The sequence below is a fragment of the Rana temporaria genome, chromosome 2, assembly GCF_905171775.1.
Source record: "Rana temporaria chromosome 2, aRanTem1.1, whole genome shotgun sequence".
Taxonomy (NCBI): Eukaryota; Metazoa; Chordata; class Amphibia; order Anura; family Ranidae; genus Rana; species Rana temporaria.
The window spans coordinates 299,602,532-299,621,950 of NC_053490.1; the positions used below are offsets into that span (position 1 = coordinate 299,602,532).

Here is a 19,419-nt window from a genome sequence, read left to right on the forward strand (position 1 = left end):
GATAGCACACTCTTGTTAGAGTTGAACTTTTTCACCTCAAAGAAAATTATCTTAAGAATCTATGAGCTACTCAAATCCCATTGATGAGTTTTGAGTACTTGATGAGTTTTTCAGGTGCGTCTTACTCTTGCATTCACTCAAGTATCTTGTGAAAAAGTAAAAAAAAAAAAAAAACATTGTAATAAAATAGCTGAGGCTTTGTTCACACTATTTCCGAATGCAACTCACAGCAGGGGTCTGGTGCGTCCCCGTTCACTGTTTCAGCCCAAATTTTTGAATGAATTTGGTCCTGAAATGAACCAAAAGACGCACAGGACCCCTGTGCAAATTTGCCGCAGCGGAGATGTGTGAACCAGCTCCATTGAGAGCCGGTCACAATCTCCTGCTATTGCGAATTGGATGCAAGGAACCCGTATTCAATTCGCACTAGTGTGAACCAAGCCTAAAGGTCTGTGATTGGGCTGGATCTTCTGTAGAGATGAACCCAAATCTCATCCCTATTGAAGAGCACGTTAAGTCGATGAGTATCAATGGGCAACAAAGGACTCTGGATGGTCTGCTTCTGCTTCAAGTTTCAGTGGAAACCTAAACTTAAAGTCGATCTGAAGCCAAAACTTTATTTTTTATTTATTTTTGGGTGAAATAAAAACCTGACATGGTCTCTAAAACCATGGCACTCAATCCAAAACTAAAAGGGGTAGATCCACGTACAGCGGCGCATTATTGCGCCGGGCGTAGCATATCTAAGATACAATACGCCGCCTTAACTTACCTTTTTTTTCGAATCCTCAAAGAATTTGCCCCGTAAGTTACGGCGGCCTAGTGTATCTTTGGCGGCGTAATGGCGCGGCATTCAAATCTCTGTGATGGGGGTGTGTTTTATGTCAATACGTCGCGACCCGACGCAAACTACGTTTTTTTTTAACTGTGCATGCGCCGTCCGTGGGGGTATCCCAGTGCGCATGCTCGAAATTAACCCGGAACAAGCCAATGCTTCCGACGATGACGTCATTCTACGCAAATCCCTATTCGCGAACGACTTACGCAAACAACGTAACAATTTCAAATTTCTACGCGGGAACGACGGTCATACTTAACATTGAGTACACCTCCTAACAGTAGCTTTAAAAGCCAAACGCAAACGACATAAAAAAAATGCGCCGGCCGGACGTACGTTCGTGGATCGCCGTAACTAGCTAATTTGCATACTCGAGGTGGATTTTGACGGAGACGCCACCTAGCGGCCGCCGAAAAATTGCATCTTAGATCCGACGGCGTATTAAGACGTACGCCTGTCTGATCGACCCGAGATGCCATTGTATCTTGTTTTGAAGATACAAAACAAAGATACGACGTGGGAAATTTAAAATTACGCCGGTGTATCAATAGATACGCCAGCGTAATTCTTTTGTGGATCTGCCCCAAAATGTTTGCCTTTAGACCCAGTTTAAAAAATATATACTTAAGGAAATCAGCTCACTAATGTTGCCACTGATATTCTGAAAATGCTAGTTCCATGACTGTTTATAGCCATAATACTTTTTAAACTACTGAATTGAAGTAAAAATGCAGCAAGTGAAGTCAAGAGTCTTGATGTTCGTACATTTTCCTCATGAGTAATTTCGAAAGTACAATATTGACCAACAACTAGAGTTTTGAAAGGGAGCTGAGCACTGGCAGTTTAAGTTTTCCGGTTGAGACAAGAATATCTCTTGCCTAAACAGTTACAACAAAGAGATCAAGCAGTATAGCCTTACAACATAAAACAGTTTATTGATTATACGAAAATACAAAACACTGGAAACATCACCTCCACCCAAAACCCCATTAAAATCATGACATGTTGTCATTAATAATGGCCAGGTGCCTCAGCTCTCAAGTGTACACACAGACTACCACACTAAGCTAGCAAATTATAAAAACCACATGGTTTAACTGCCCAAGTGTTCCCCCCCGGGTAGTGGCAACAAGCTTACGTATGAAGCCAGGGGGAATTAGCAGGGAGCACCCACAGGTTATGATTTGTGGTCTACAGTTTAGGTTTCCTCCAAGGTTTTTTTACACAATGGACAGTGTCATTTCAGTATTCACAAATACACGATAAGCGGTATGAATCTCATATGAAATTATTAATAACAGTTTTGAACATTGCTTAGTTTTTTTTATAGCCTGTTGTTTAGAGAAACCAAAATGTGACAGACTTTGCCCTTAGTAACCTGACAGTTTTGACCATTTATAAGAATATGGCAATCATAATGAAAGGTACTTGCTAATTGGTTGTCATGGGTTTTAGTTTTATGCACACTGTTCTTTTATTTTGGCTTAAGTATTCAGACAGTGCAAAATAGCTGTGATGATGCATGACGCATGAAGAAGATAATGAAACAACTTTTAGTTCTTCATGCATCAGTCTACCCCACTCCCTTTTGTCACTAATCTGGTGATATGGGATCAACTATTTCCCAGGGGAGTAAAATATGAGTGTATTATCCAAACAATCCTTTGAACTGCTTTTTCATGTAACAATAAAATTAACATTTACAACTACTGGCTGAAGTGAGACTGAGCCTGATATAGCTAGAGCAGGTTTTTCACCTATACTGATTTCTTAAAGCTGAACTCTAGGCAGATATAAAATACACAAATAAATGCAGCTCTGTAATTATTAAAGAACAGCTCTACATTGGTGGAAAAAACAAACTCCCTCTCTGTCTATATATACTGGCCCGGATTCAGGTAGATTTGCCCCTTTGTCACGAATCACTTACGCAAATTACGTAAACGTAAACGTCGCGACGCGGGAACGACGGGTATACTTTAGCATTGGCTGCCCTTGCTATTAGAAGGGGCAGCCTTACGCTAAACACGCCGTACGGAAACAACGTAAATTGCATACGCAGGGCTCGAGTAAAGTTGTGAATCGGCGTTAGTATGCAATTTGCATACTATACGCTGACCACAATGGGAACGCCCCCTAGTGGCCAACGCAAGAATGCAGCCTAAGATATGAAGGCATAAGGAGGCTTATGCGACGCATTTCTTAGACTGTAGTCGGCGTAACGAGCTCTCTGAATCAGGAGAACTCGTTACGCCGGGGGGAAGTAAGCAATTGCGCTGCGTAACTATGGTTACGCAGACGCAATTGCTTCTTGAATCCGGGCCACTGTATATTGTTGAAGGTTTTTTATTTTTCAGACACTGCAACTCTTTTTATCAGAACACAGAGAGTGCACCAGCTGAATGATAATGAAAAAGTTACTCCCATTTAGAATTAATATACACACACATACACAATATAGAATAAACAGCTTTTTCTTCAGAGCTGAAACAGGCAGGAATCTGTAAGGCCCCGTACACACGGCCGAGGAACTCGACGTGCCAAGCACGTCGAGTTCCTCGTCGAGTTCTGGGATGAAGCCGCCGAGGAGCTCGGCGGGCCGCCTTCTCCCATAGAACAACGAGAAAATAGAGAACATGCTCTCTATTTTCTCGTCGAGCTCCTCGGCGGCTCCATCGAGCCAAAACTGTACAGACGACAGAGTTTCTCGGCAGAATCCGGGTTTTGACCGAGTTTCTCGGTGAATTCTGCCGAGAAACTCTGTCGTGTGTACGGGGCCTCACAGTTTATTAAAATCCTTGCAATGTATATTGATCACCTAGAGGGTAATGTATTTTTATCAACAGAAGTGGAGTTACTATTTAATACATCATTAATTGTACCATTTAGATATAAGTAGTGTATGTACCAGAATTTGGTCTGATATCAGCCTGCAAGCTGGAGCATGCGAAGAGGTAGTAACCAATCAGATCATGTGCTGCCAAAAATCAAACTGTGCTGCTTCTCCTTTCACTGTCCAGTAACAGGCTGGAGTGGGTCCAGGATAATCTGGGCTCAGAGGAAGTGGTTTGAAGGATGACTGGGTACATCAAACATCAGAAATATCTCCTAAAAAGCTGGCTTTGTTATTTTATCTTTTATTGAGCTTTTTGTTTTTACCCTATTAATTTTTTAATGGAATTCTGCACTGGTGAGGCTGCTCTGATGGGCCCTAATTAGGCAGCACTGATGGGCACTGATAAGCTGCACTGATGGGCACTAATGAGGAGGTACTGACGAGGCTGCACCGATGAGGCGGTACTGATGGTCAGTGATAGGTGGCACTGATAGGCACTGTTGGGTGGCACTGATAAGCTGCATTGATGGGCACTAATGAGGAGATACTGATGAGGCTGCTCTGATGGGCAGTTATAGGCAGCACTGATAAGCTATACTAATGGGCACTACTAAGCTGTAATGATGGGCACTGATGATCAGGGCACTGATGATCCGTGTCCTGATTATCAGTGTAAACAATGTACTCATTGTGCCCTTGCTGGACTTGCTGGTTATTGTCTCTCCTTCCCTGATATAGAGACAGCGTTTGAGGAAAGGAGAGCTGATCACTAGCAAGTCTGTTTACATGTGACTAGCTGTGATTGGACACAGCTGATCACATGGTAAAGGATCGCTGTAATTGTCCCTGCCCTTTAAACCGATGTGTGCTCAGCTGTGTTCAAAGGACACATCAGTCACAGAGCACAACCCATGTGTGCCCCAGGGGTTTTGCGGGCAGCTCGCTCATGGAAGAACATCCATGGACATCCTTCAAAAAGTAAAGGCTTGCGCTGTAGGGGCCTTTTGGGTATAGCGTGGGTGAAAACTGGTTAAAAGTATTTACATTTATGTATGCCTTTTTTCTAACTTACCCATCTTTTTTTGTCTGTGCACTACTACTCCTCATAAAGGGGGTGCATTGCCACTAAAAGGGTTAGAACCTCTGTCTGCCATCTGTGCCACGTTTATGCCTTAATCAAGGTAGAAAGTGAAGGGAAACAAAAAAGATACCTCACTTAAAGCATATCAGTGGCATACATCAATCCTTACCAACGTTATTTCAAGTAAAAAAAGTTTTGTTAGGAGCAATACCTTAATAATAACTGGTAATACTTGTTCTTTTCAGACTTTAAAGTGTGTATCTGGCAGATTAAAAGAGAAAACATGTAAAACATCTGTGCTACATTCACCTTTCCCCATGTTCTGTCTCATTAAAAACTCTGCAAGTACAAAAAAAGATCTGATGATCAGCCAGATAACCAGTAAGCATCTAATTTCCTGTTTGAGTTGGGAAAATTGTTTTGTCCTGCACTGAAATCCCAAGCAGCATTCAGTGTTCCAGCAGGAGAGGAGACAATGCTGATTGTGATTTCAGTGCAGCAGAGGCAATGTTCCCAACTTAAACAGAAAGCTAGAAACTCACTGGATTTCTGGCTTGATCATTAGATATTTTCTGTAATTAGAGAATTTTAACCACTTCATTACTTGGCACTTAAACCCCCTTCCTGCCCTGCCCAATTTTCAGCTTTCAGCGCTGATGCATTTTGAATGACAATTGCGTGGTCATACAACACTGTACCCAAATTATATTTTTATAATTTTTTTCCCCACAAATAGAGCTTTCTTTTGGTGGTATTTGATCATCTCTGCGATTTTTATTTGTTGCGCTATAAACAAAAAAAGACCAAAAAAAATGAAAAAAAAAACACAATATTTTTTACTTTTTGTTATAATAATATCCCAATTTTTTTTTTATATTTTTTTCCTCAGTTTAGGCCGATACGTATTCTTTTACATATTTTTGTTAAATTGATTGGTTTGGGCAAAAGTTATAGCGCCTACAAAATAGGGGATAGATTTATGTTTTTTTTTACTAGTAATGGCGGCGATCTGCGATTTTTTTTGTCAGGCCTTCGATATTGGGGCAGACATATCGGACACTTTTGACACTATTTTGGGACCATTCACATTTATACAGCGATCTGTGCTATAAAAATGCATTGATTACTGTATACATGTGACTGGCAGGGAAGGGGTTAACACTAGGGGGTGAGGAAGGGGTTAAATGTATTCCATGGGTGTGATTCTTACTGTATGTGGAGGGGGACTGACTGGGGGAGGTGACCAATGTACAAGGGACACAAATCGGTCTCCTCTCTCCCTGACAGGACATGGAACTCTGTGTTTACACACAGAGCTCCACGTCCCTGCTGTCACTGCCGATCGCAGGTACCTGGCGGACATCGCGGCCGCCAGGCACGCGCATCTGCATCTCAGTGATGCGCCGGGCACAGTTTTTCCCCACTGCACGCGCAGGGAATGCAAATAAAAGGACGTCCAGGGACGTCCACCCGGGAGTTTCGTCTACAGCGCGGGTCTCAAGTGGTTAATGGGCAAATGTGAATTTTTTTTGTTTTGTTTTTTGTTTTTTTGCCCAGACACACTTTGAAATGTAACTCCTATTAGAAAAAATTATAAAAAATAAAATAAAAAATCCCATATGGGTGATCTATGTACATTGCAAGGATTTTAACAAACTTTGTAGAAGATTCCTATTTTTTCTGTTCTGAAGAAAATGCTGTTTATTCCTCTATGTTCCTATAAGACTGAAGCCTCGTACACACGACCGAGGAACTCGACAGGCGAAACACATCGTTTTCCTCGTCGAGTTCCCTGTTAGGCTGTCGAGGAACTCGACAAGTCAAGTTTCTCCATTCCCGTAGAGGAAAAAGAAGACATGCTCTCTTTTTGGCTCGACAGGATCTCCGCCAGTTTCCTCATCTAAAAATGTACACACGACCGGTTTCCTCGGCAAAAAAAAAAATCCCAGCAAGTTTCTAGCTGGTTTTTGTCTAGAAACTTGGTCGTGTGTATGAGGCTTGTTTCCTGAATAGGAGGGTCTGCACTCCTTATAATCCCCTGGTACACCTTTAGTGATTGAATCCCTTTAGAAGTAGGGAATATTTCACCAAAAAATTTAAATCCTATTGCTGGGGATGCCTACAATGTTACAGTATTTGTATCTTAGAGCAGACGTGTGAAATATCAGTGAGCCAATCAAACAAGCACAAAATTACTGAACACCTTTAGGTTGTCATTTACATTTGCAGCTTCATATTGAAATGGAAATATAATTTTTAGTAACATTTAATTATAAAGTGCCTTGTGCAGTAATTTTCGATGCAAACTTATTTTTTAGCAACAAGGTGGTGTGTTGAATAAATTGATATCAAACATGCCAAGCCTTAAAATTGTTTGCACCTGTGAAATACAAAAACCTATGGTACAAAATATTCTTCATAAGCAATGCTTTGAACGTCTTTACAGGTAATCAGTTTGAAGTTATCCATAAATTATGGCCCTAGAATTATTGTTTTCTTTCTGATGTTCATGGTGATACTTCACATTTTATATTCACATACACATGTGGGCCCTATGCTGCATTTACATTGGTGTTTGTATGGGAGTGAGAGGGTGCTGTGCTTTTGATTTTTTTTTCTATTATTATTTGTATTACTATTTATTTTTGTTCCATTTTTTCCTATGTACCTGTATTGCTATCACATGGAGTCTAACAACCCCCCTATGTGATAGCATTGACGTGTGGCAGATCCATCAACCCTGCCCTCCACTGCAGCTAATTTAGTACTTTAACCCTTTGCTGACAAGAACATTTGTCACAGACATTTTTACTACTGCAGTTTTATATGGTCCAATTTATTTTATTTAATACTTTGGGGCAGATCCACATACATCTGCGCCGGGCGCAGCGTATCTAAGATACGCTACGCCTCTGTAACTTACTTTTTGTTGGTTTTAATCCTGAAAGAATTTGCGCTGTAAGTTACGGCGGCGTAGTGTATCTCTCGCGGCGTAAGGGTGCGGAATTTAAATTCGCCAGGTAGGGGGCATGTTTCATTTAAATGAAGCGCGTCCCCGCGCCGAACGAACGGCGCATGCGCCGTCCCTAAAATATCCCAGGGTGCATTGCTCCAAATGACGTCGCAAGGACATCATTGTTTTCGACGTGAACGTAAATGGCGTCCAGCCCCATTCACGGACGACTTACGCAAACGACGAGGCGGGAACGACGGCCATACTTAACATTGAGTACGCCACCATATAGCAGCTTTAACTATACGCCGGAAAAGGCTGAACGGAAACAACGTAAAAAAATGCGACGGCCGGTCATACGTTCGTGGATCGTCGGAAATAGCTAATTTGCATACTCTAGATGGATTTCAAAGGAAACGCCACCTAGCGGCCGCTGAAAAATTGCATCTAAGATCCGACGGCGTACAAAGACGTACGCCTGTCGGATCTAGCCGAGATGTCGTCGTATCTTGTTTTGAGGATTCAAAACAAAGATACGACGCGGGAATTTTGAAATTACGCCGGCGTATCTATTGTTCTTTGTGGATCTACCCCCCAATCATCAATGATTTCACAAATCCTTTGCTCATTTTCAATACCCAAACCACCGTAGTGTAGTATATTTAAAGAGGTTGTAAAGATGTGTTTTTTATTTTCCAAATATGTTCCTTTAAAGGAGTTGTAAAGGTATTTTTTTCCCCCTAAATAGCTTCCTTTACCTTAGTGCAGTCATCATTCACTTACCTCATCCTTCAATTTTGCTTTTAAAAGTCCTTATTTCTTCTGAAAAAAACTCACTTCCTGTTCTTCTGTCTGTAACTACACACAGTAATGCAAGGCTTTCTCCCTGGTGTGGAGAAAGCCTCTTGAGAGGGGAGGGGGCGAGCAGGAGTGTCAGGACACTCACTAACAGACAGCTCCTTTCTCTATCTGCAAAGTAGAGAGCGTCCTGACCCTCCTGCTCGCCCCCTCAAGAGGCTTTCTCCACACCAGGGAGAAAGCCTTGCATTACTGTGTGTATACAGACAGAAGAACAGGAAGTGAGGATTTCTCAGAAGAAATAAGGACATTTAAAAGCAAAATCGAAGGATGAGGTAAGTGAAGGAGGACTACACTAAGGTAAAGGAAGCTATTTAGGGAAACAATGTTTTACCTTTACAACCCCTTTTAGATAGTCCATTGTTGGTTTACTTACCTTTTCCTTTGATTTCCCTTCTAAATGTTTTTTTTCTTTGTCTGAATTTCTGACTTCCTGTTTCTCCTCATTAAGCTTGCCCCCATCATCCAAGCCGTTCTGGCTGGGGGTTAGTCAGCGAGAAGAGGAGAATCAGGGCAGCTCTGTGCAAAACCCCTACATAGAGCAGGAGAGTATAACATGTTTGTTATTTTATATATAGATATATATCTATCTATAGATATATCTATAGATAGATATCTATAGATGTATATTTTTAGTTATATTTTTATTTCCTTTTTATTTTATACATTTTTTTGCTCCCTTCCCGGGGACCCAAAAAGAAAAAGATCAGGGCTTCTCTGTGCAAAACCATTGCACAGAGCACATAAGTATAGCATGTTTGTTATTTTTTTAGTTTTTCCTTTAGAATCACTTTAACTCTAATTGCTAGATGCCTGCGATCTAGAGAGATATGGTGCTCTGGAAGAAATATTCTAAGCTAGGCCATCAGGGTGTCATAGAACTTGCCAGTGGCGGCCCGTACATAGAGGGCGCCCGGGCACTGCCCCCCCTCCCCCAGTTAGTAAACAAAAAAAACATAATCTAAAAAATAAAAAAATAATGAAAAATTTGTTATTTAAACATGTCCCTTTAAGGAAAACACAATTCCAAAAAAGGTCCTTAGGTGCATTGTGTCCGAGCGCCGGGCGCCGAGCACAGTGCTGTGTGGGTAGCGCCACATCTGTGCAATCACCGGATTGCAGACGAGGCGCTACATTGGCAGCAAAAAAATGCCTTTGTGGCGCTCTCCATCGCGCCACTTGCTTCCGGCGCGATGGACTGTATTGTTATGGCTCGGGTGCACACTTTATGTGTGCACCCGCACGTCTCTGTGCTAGTCCCAACGTCACAGGAAGAACAGGAAGTGACGTCGGGACTCTCGAGCTCAGTGCGCCTGGAACTGTTGAACACTCAGCCAGCTAGTCTGTGACTGTATGCAAGCCACAGGATACAGGACAGCAGCATCAGCCAATTGTAAGATATCCACTGTCCAGCAGTATCTCTGAGAGAGGGAGGGGGCGGCAGCTCCTTCTAAAGTCCAGACTGCACACCGTCTGTAAGCCCCTCTTTCCTCTCTTCTATGTAACATATGCAGTACTTAACTTTTCCCCTTGTACTCCATGTACATATACTCCCTGTACTCCATGAACTCAGCGACAGCTTCAGTTTAACCCCTACCAGGCATATTTTTGGAGATGGTGGACAAGTGCAGAAAAGATAAGGCAACGTGTAGGGGGTTGGGGGGGGGCAATATGTACATGGAGGATGCAATACATGAAGGGATGTGTAAAAGGAAGGGGGGTAAATGTGGGCAAGAGGGGGTATTGTGTACAGGGAGGGTGTACTACATACAGAGAGGGGGGTAATATGTACAGTGAGGGGGTTAATATGTACAGGAGGGGTTAATATGTACAGGGGGGGTTAATATGCACAGGAGGGTGTAATATGTACATGGAGGGGGGTAATATGTACAGGGGGGGTAATATGTACAGGGGGGGTAATATGTACAGGAGGGGGTAATATGTACAGGGGGATGGGGAAATATGTACAGGGGGTAATATGTACAGGAGGGGGTAATATGTACAGGGGGGGTGGGGAAATATCTACAGGTGGGTGTAATATGTACAGGGAGGAGGGTAATATGTACTCTGTGCTGTGATGCTGGGGCTTTATACTCTGTGCTGTGATGCTGGGGATGTATACTTTGTGCTGCGATGCTGGGGCTGTATACTCTGTGCTGCGATGCTGGGGCTGTATACTCTGTGCTGCGATCTTGGGGCTATATACTCTGTGCTGCAATGCTGGGGCTGAATACTCTGTGATGCTGGGGCTGTATACTCTGTGCTGTGATGCTGGGGCTGATACTCTGTGTTGTGATGCTGGGGCTGTATACTCTGTGCTGTGATGCTGGGGCTGTATACTTTGTGCTGCGATGCTGGGGCTGTATACTCTGTGCTGCGATGCTGGGGCTGTATACTCTGTGCTGCAATGCTGTGGCTGTATACTCTGTGCTGCGATGCTGGGGCTGTATACTCTGTGCTGTGATGCTGGGGCTGTATACTCTGTGCTGTGATGCTGGGGCTGATACTCTGTGTTGTGATGCTGGGGCTGTATACTCTGTGCTGTGATGCTGGGGCTGTATACTTTGTGCTGTGATGCTGGGGCTGTATACTTTGTGCTGCGATGCTGGGGCTGTATACTCTGTGCTGCAATGCTGGGGCTGTATACTCTGTGCTGCGATGCTGGGGCTGTATACTCTGTGCTGTGATGCTGGGGCTGTATACTCTGTGCTGTGATGCTAGGGCTGTATACTCTGTGCTGTGATGCTGAGCTGTATACTACTGACACTATGGGTGGAAGCAAGTGGAATACAGGTGACGGAGTGAGTATTCTATAAGGGGTGGGGCTTATGGGAAGTGGGAGTGGTCAAAAAGGAAGGGCGGAGTCTGGCGCCCCTCCATCCTAAAACTTCACCAGCCGCCACTGGAACTTGCCATTCCAATCTTTCAAGTATGTCATAATTATTTAATGGCAGGTTCTATAAAACTCCTTTCCCAGTCGAAGTCTCCTAAGAGGAAATGTGTTGGATCGGAGCTAGCAAAACGGCGTCCATCTGTGCTGACCGTTCTGCAGGCGGTCAGACACGATTTTATGGTTCATTCCTCTAGCTCATCTATTTGGATGAGCTATCCAAACCTGATTCCATGCTTTGAAGCTGGCTGTACATCAGCCTACAGGGAGGATCCACACAGGTTCATGCAATCTCTTGGTCTTTCCATAAGGAGCTACAGTACTCAAGCCTGATTCTATGCTTAATTATCCGTGTGGCCATTCACCTACAGTGAGGATTCATACAAGCTCATATGATCTCTGTTTTCATTTTTTCATGTATATTATTCACCAGATTGACACGTCTGTCTTTAACATTAACATTAATTAACTTAAATCCACATGATGTGGGCAGTTTTAGGGTCCCACTTGTTGTGGTTAATGTTGGTTTTATTAACTCTTTTTGTTTCATTCATTGTTCTAGAGTGGTTTTGATCACGTTATATGTTAATAATTACACGTATTTACATTTTTTGTTTTGTTTTTGTGACAATCAATTAACAGTGCATCTTACATTTCATTATATATTATTACTCACTATTTAAAGATTTTTGATTGCAACAGTTTCTGATCTTTTATTTTTTAGGCTAAGCGCACTTTTATTTTTTTTATTTAACAGATTCTATGACACCCTGATGGCCTAGGTTAGAATCCTTTTTCTAGAGCACCATATCTCTCCAGAACGCAGGCATCTAGCAATTCGATTAAAAGCGATTCTAAAGGAAAAAGTAAAAAAATAACAAACATGTTATACTTGCCTGCCCTGTGCAATGGTTTTGGACATTATTATTTTATGAAAGTGGTAAAAAATAAGGGTAGGCCATTGTTATTGTTAATACTGTCATTGCTAATAATCTCAAGAGAAACTATGTTATTGAGCCGATAACAACTTCGGTAAAAATGAGTCAGGGTAAGAGTAATGACTGCAGTTTTGAAAATATATCTGTAAATAATTTATAGAGTTGTGTTTATGTATTTATAATGATAACCATACTAAAAGTTTACCGTATGAATAATGTTCCTACTTAAACTATGGATTTGTACCATTTTAGCCCCTATGCGTTGATTTTCACTATACGGGAACCAGGAAAAGTGGTGCCCAAAAATACATGCAATTTATATATAATAGTATGGTGTCCATGTACTATACCCAATACACTGGCATTAAAGTTATACTCATGGACCCTATTTGGAGTGTCAACTAGCATCAGCTCCTCTAATCTAAACACACATTTCCATCAGAGCAGTTAAGATGACTTTTGTTTTTTGGCAGTTGTGTAGAAATAGGATCGACAGTTTCTATAATTTGGCTAAATTAACTGCGCCTCCACTTATCTGGTGTCTACTTTTCATTAACTGCAACAAACTTGTCGATGTGTTTTCAGGGTGAGCATGTTCTACTTTTTTTTTTTTATTCTCTTCTACAGCCGCAGCCTTGTCAAATGTAATTAATTAGTGTAGATGTATTTTTTTCAACATCAGTTATGGAACTCAAAACAGGTTATCATAATTATAAAATATTGAGGAAACTGAAAGCATGCTACTCTTGCTATATAGAAATGGAGGGCATTTATACATTGATTGTGGATAAAGATATATATATATATATATACCGTATATATATATATATATATATACCGTATATATATATATATATATATATATATATATATATATATATATATATATATATATATATATATATATATATATATATATATATATTTATTATTGATAATCTTTTATTCTTTACTCATATCATTAGGTTGGATGAGTTATCATTTTCTCTTTTATTTGTTTATCTTATCTACCTAAAAGGTTTGATTCACAAATATAATTGCCACATATGGGTGGAACCTTTATTTTTTCTTGAAATAAGAGATCTTTATTCTGTAACCACTTCAAATAACTGTTTTCTGTTCTCCTCAATAGATACCCCACTGAAAGTCACAGTTATGGCTGACCTGAAACTGTTTAGGAGGGGGTGTCTGCACAAAAACTTGCGTGATTTTACTTTTACAGTCAAAAGCCATCAGAAACCGATAAAGAAACATATGTATAGTAATCTGTGCAGAATTGTTTTTCGTGACTTGAAAAATGTATTTTTAATCTTAAAATAACCCCAAGGTGTGAAAAGAAAATTCTGCATGTTTTACTTATTAAGAATTAGACCTATTGTAACTGTTAAAAAGTTTTGATAGTATATTGTGACCAGGGTACAGTAAAGATTTGTGGATTTAAAATGTTTCTCAATAAATATATTTTTTAAGAAGCGAAGAAGGTTTTTATTTATTAGGTAAACATGCAAAGAATCTACTTTTCCGTATGAAGCGACAACTGGTTGGTGCCAGCGTATTGGTATCACAACGTAGATATGCACTGTTAGACAACTGTGCATTCACACCCATTAATCTTTCACGATCTGTCTCATAACCTGTCGTCCTTTTTCCAAGGTGACTGTATACGATGACAATTCTGTAACTATCATGCTGAGGAAACCAGGTGACCTTCCATTAGAAGACTTTGATCTACTTTTTTTTTATTTCATTGCAGTAAAAATATCAGTCCACCTTTCTGCTTTACTTACAATTACACACAACCTTATTGGTCCTGAGCTGTCATAACATAGGCTTTCCCGCATTTTTGATTTTTTCTTTTTTAGATTAAGATTCACACATGTCTTACACAAAAATGCTTAATTATTTGATAACCAAGCATACTGGATTATTTTAAGAAGTGATCAGATCTTGATTGGGCAAACCAATAAAAATGTTTGCTCATGTTCAGCTATAGATATTCTTACTACATTAAATTATTCATTGTAATCATCAATGGGAACATCTAAAACAGAGTATCTGCTGCTTACTTGCATACTGGTAATTGTTGTAAGTGGGCAATCAGATTCTATGCTGTAACTTAAAGGGTCACTAAAGGAAAAACATTTTTTGCTGAAATGACTGTTTACAGGGTATAGAGACATAATAGTTAACTGATTCCTTTTAAAAATGATTAAAAATAGATAAAAAACAATCATATAATGTACCTGCAGTTTAGTTTCGTTTTTGCTGTTTCCTGGTTCTCTGATGTACAGAGCCAGAAAGCCAATAGAGGACAGTGATGGATTGTAAAACGAAACTGGATTGGTGCTGTGGGGTTATAGACACACGGTAATACCACCTCCTTGATTAGTCACCACAGTGAGAAATCTCCCAGTACTGTGGTGATCAGGAAACAGACAACCAGGAAGTGTCCAGAACAGAGAGGAATTACAGCAACATCAAAGCAAATACGAACAACAAGGACAGCATTTTTTACTTTAGTAACCCTTTAAAGGACCGCTTTTGTGTTAATCATTGTAGTCTGGCAAGTTGAAATATTCATATTTAGTGTGTTTATTTACATGCCTTTAATTTTTTTTCAATTCCACACTTTTTAACATGGTTTAAATCTTCTTAATAAAAATTGTTACCACAACTTCTAAGGTACTCCTGCAGTGTCAAAACAGGTCACTTATAATGGACAGTTTGGTCTTCATGTAACTAATAGGCTCCATGCACACCGGGCTTAAAAAAATGCCAGTTCACTTGGCAGAAAAAAGCGCTTGTATAGAAAGTTTTAGTACATAGTTTAGGCCAGTTTAGGAGAGTTTTGAATTTTTTCTGCCAGTAAGCTCCAATCAGAAACGCAAACCAGAAGTTTTTTTTTACCTGCCTCTAAATGTTGAGCTCAAACTATGCCTGTAATCGTCCCAATGTGCATGGATACATAGGATAACATTGAGCTGCTTCTACAGGCAAAATACAAAACTCCTGTAGAAGCAGCAATTTTTAAGGCAGTGTGCATGGACCCTAAAGAACAAATACACATACTGAATATTATTACAGGATATTGACCCCCAGACTTTATCAGAATACAATATTTGTCATGATAGTTGATTATTATGCACTATATAGAATATTAGTTACAGCCACACCTATTTCTGACCAAGTTCTACAGCTCTTGTAGTAAACCATCGACAATAAGGCTTCAGGCACACTGGCATAATAAAATATCCCTATCGATGCTGCATCTTTCTATCAGGAGTGTGTCTCAGAACTCTCTGCGCTCCCCACGATCCTTTTAGATGAATACATTGTCACTTGTGACAATTGTCAACAGTTTCTGCATTGGACTCTCTAAGGTCGGCTATAGGAGGAGCGATGGTTTGCAGTAAAGAAAATCACTAGATTTTCTCATTAACACAGTCATTGTTAATGGGGGGATCCCCTCTCACAAATCCCTGGGTTCAGTGTTGGGACCCTTACTTTTTAATATCTTTATAAATGATATTGGGTCTGGGATTAAAAGTACAATTTCTGTCTTTGCAGATGACACCAAACTATGCAGTGGAATAACGTCTTTACAGGATGTCGCCGATTTACTAGCCGACCTCAATGCTCTGTCTAATTGGGCGACTATGTGGCAGATGAGGTTTAATGTTGATAAATGTAAAGTTATGCACTTGGGGGCTAAGAATATGCATCATATATACTAGGAGGAGTACAACTGGGGGAATCCGTAGTGGAGAAGGATCTGGGGGTTTTGGTAGATAATAAGCTCAATGATAACATGCAATGCCAAGCTGCAGTTTCCAAAGCGAGCAAAGTCCTTTCTTGTATTAAGAGAGGTATGGATTCCAGAGAGAGAGAGAGAGAGAGAGAGATATCATTTTGCTGATTTTATCATCCAATCATTTGCAAGTTAAAATGCTGCTTTTTACTTTCCTTGCATGTCCCCCTCGGATCTACAGTGACTGCTCTTCCAAGTGCACTTTCAGTGCCTTTAGTAAATAACCCCCTATTGTGTTCTCCTGGAGGGGGGTTAGGGAAGTCCTCCTTGTTGGGAGAATACAGTGGTGTTTGCTAGCGGTTATAACAGATGCTAGCAATAATCACATGTAAGATCCAACAGGCTGGTTTTACCCAAGTTGATCAATCGATCAACCTGGTTACATTCACCCTGCCCATACATGGTTCAAATTTCGGCTGGTTCCTGCTGAACGGACCAAGATTTAAACTGTCTATGGTCGGCTTAAGACAACATATTGTCACCAACAGACAATCACAATAACTGATTATGTTTCAGCTGTGAAGTTTTGAAGTTTATTGTTTTACCTCCCCTTTTTTGTTTGAATGCTTTCAAATTAGCTCCCTGTGTCTCCAAAGCCAATGTTTCTGTTACGCCTCAACAGGAACAAATGATTGATGTTGTGTATGCTATGTTACCGGGTCCTACTATATGATGCAATGGGTGTTTGACCAGATCTATTTTCCCTTAAATTCTGTAACTGTTACTGGATAAAAATGTTGTAATAAAGTATGAAAAAAAAAGAAAGAAAATGTCCTTGTTTTGTCATGTGAATACATTTTGTCATGTGTTTGGCTTGTTTTGGCATGTAAGTGTTTACGAGTATTTATCGGTGTATGGCGTAAAAGCATATAAATGCATGTAAATATATTCTTTTTGGCTAGAATATTCTTTTATTCCTGACACTGAAAGTAACTTACATGCATATATGTGTGTTTAGGTGTATATGAGAATTAATGTTGTAATAAGCTCCTTTCTGCATACAGGTTTAAGGCATTCTCTTTTATGCCTCTAAAATACAAACCTAAATGCTGCAATGTACATACACATTGGTTGAAACAGAGCTTAACCTCCCTGGCGGTATGATTCTTTCAGAAAAAAGGTGCTGAAAGCGGTACCATTATTTGCAAGGAAATTTGGCGTTTTACATTGTAGGCCTGTAATTCTTAGGAATAACTCACTTAAATCTGTCCAAACCAGAGTCTAGTAGGCATCCCAGGTATGACATTTTTTTAAAAACAAAATTATAAATTATAATATAATAAATAATTATAAATAATTATAACAAGTAATAATATAATTATAATACAAATTATTTAATAATGTAATCAACTCAAAATCACTGAAATTTGCTCAGTTGCAGAATTGTCGCTGTCATTATTTTTATTTTTTTATGACGAATTTCCCCACAAATCACTATCGTACAATTCTGCAAGTGATTATAATTTATTATCGCTGTTTTCTAGCTGCTCTAAAACCATTTTTGACATAAAGGGACACTTTTGGTTGCTTTGGACAATCTACATTTTCCAGGCAGAAAGAACAGTTTTTATTTTATAAAAGTACATGCAGGACACTGGGCAGACCACTAGGGACAAGGGGGGTGTGTATTTTTTACATACAGTACTGTAATCTATAAGATTACAGTATACTGTATGTAATGTGTTTGTTTACGTTTTTGAATTTGGCGCCGTTCTCCGCTCCCGTGCGTCGTAACGTCGCAGGGAACGGAGATCGGCGGCGCACAGAGGCACTGTGTGAATCGAGCGAGGTCCCGCTCGCTCACACAGCGCGGTGGCATCGCTGGATCCAGGGACAAGGTAAGTAAACACTGCCTGTGGATCCAGCGAGGCGAGCCCGAGTCTGACTCGGGGTTACCGATCCTAGCACAAAAATCTAACCCCGAGTCAGACTCGGAAATACCGCCAGGGGGGTTAAAGTGGTTGTACACCCTACCACCTACAGGTAAGCCTAGATTAAGGCTTACCTGTAGGTGCTGGAAATATCTCCTAAACCTCCACGGTTTAGGAAATATTTACAATAGAGACGTGCGCAATTTAGAAATGGCAATCGTGGCGTTTTTAAATGGTTTGTGTCGTGACTGGCGGCTCCAGCATGCATGCGCGGGAGTGACGTCACACGACTCTGGCCAGTCAAAGAGCCAGATTGGCCCCGGAAGGGAGAGGGGCGAAGATGGACGCTCTCTGCTTATGGGGACAACGGTGACATTGCAGGCTTTGGTTTCAGGTAAGTGACACATAATGGGTTAATATGCGATGCATAGTAGCCCATTATGCTTTACCTTTGCAGGGAAATAAAGCGAGGCATAAAAAAAATGAAAACTTTTTTTCTGTTTGCCTAAGGCAAAATATTTTATAAACAATGCAAAACTTTCTTTCTTTATATTATTTATATTTACTAAAAAAGTGTTTAGTCCAAGTTTGGTTTTCAGCGACATTGCAAATGATGCATCCATTTGCACAGACAACATATCAACTGTACTCTTACATAACTAAGTAGTGAAAGCACACCTACTGCCTAATTGTCATTGCTTGAAAAAACAACAAAGATACAAGTGGTCCAGGTACAGACTTGGGAGTATGAAAACTCTATGTTGAAAAGACTTTTGAAGAATGAATATTTGCGATGTATATTACTTCTATCAATTCTTCCATGGAGTTTCCTAGCCTCCTGTCTGTAAAATATTCCTATTGGCTGAATCTTTGTATTGTTTGTGAGTATCCACATAAGATTGCCAATAAGTTTGTTTCCTAGGAATTAAAGCATAAGACAAATACATTTTGTGACTCACCAAATGGTATGTGGCCAGAACATGTGCCACAGCTCGGATCTTTGAGCTGCTGGACTTTTTAGATGCCTCAGTCTGTTTAGCTGCCATGTCTGTGCTGGATTTTGTCTTTGTGTTAAGTCACTGTTGCTAAGAAAGAAACTTGCTTGATGTACAAACTCTAGCCAGTTTCCTTCCTGTTTTCATTCTCTTTTACATAAATGCGCAGCTCAAAATCGATAAGATTATATCAGCATGTGACAAATATAGAAGCAGTAAGGGGGATGTAAAGGACGAAACCTCATCCCTCCTCAGACCTGTTATACTTATGTTTTCTCTAGGCTTACTGCACTATGAAACATCATTTTTTCCCTTTCTTTTATACAATATAGTTTAGCTGTACATAAAATC

The 19,419-nt window shown here is 40.3% G+C and overlaps 1 protein-coding gene across 1 annotated transcript in view; it reads right to left on the reverse strand.

Moving 5' to 3' along the window:
* The window catches only part of LAPTM5 (lysosomal protein transmembrane 5), an 82,885-nt gene extending 63,724 nt beyond the window's left edge, over window positions 1–19,161 (reverse strand). The window contains exon 1 of the mRNA XM_040337287.1: window positions 19,033–19,161. Within this exon, the coding sequence (XP_040193221.1) occupies window positions 19,033–19,119 (87 nt within the window). The 5' untranslated portion in view covers window positions 19,120–19,161. The remainder of the gene's footprint in view (window positions 1–19,032) is intronic.
* Between the last annotated feature and the right edge of the window lie 258 nt (window positions 19,162–19,419).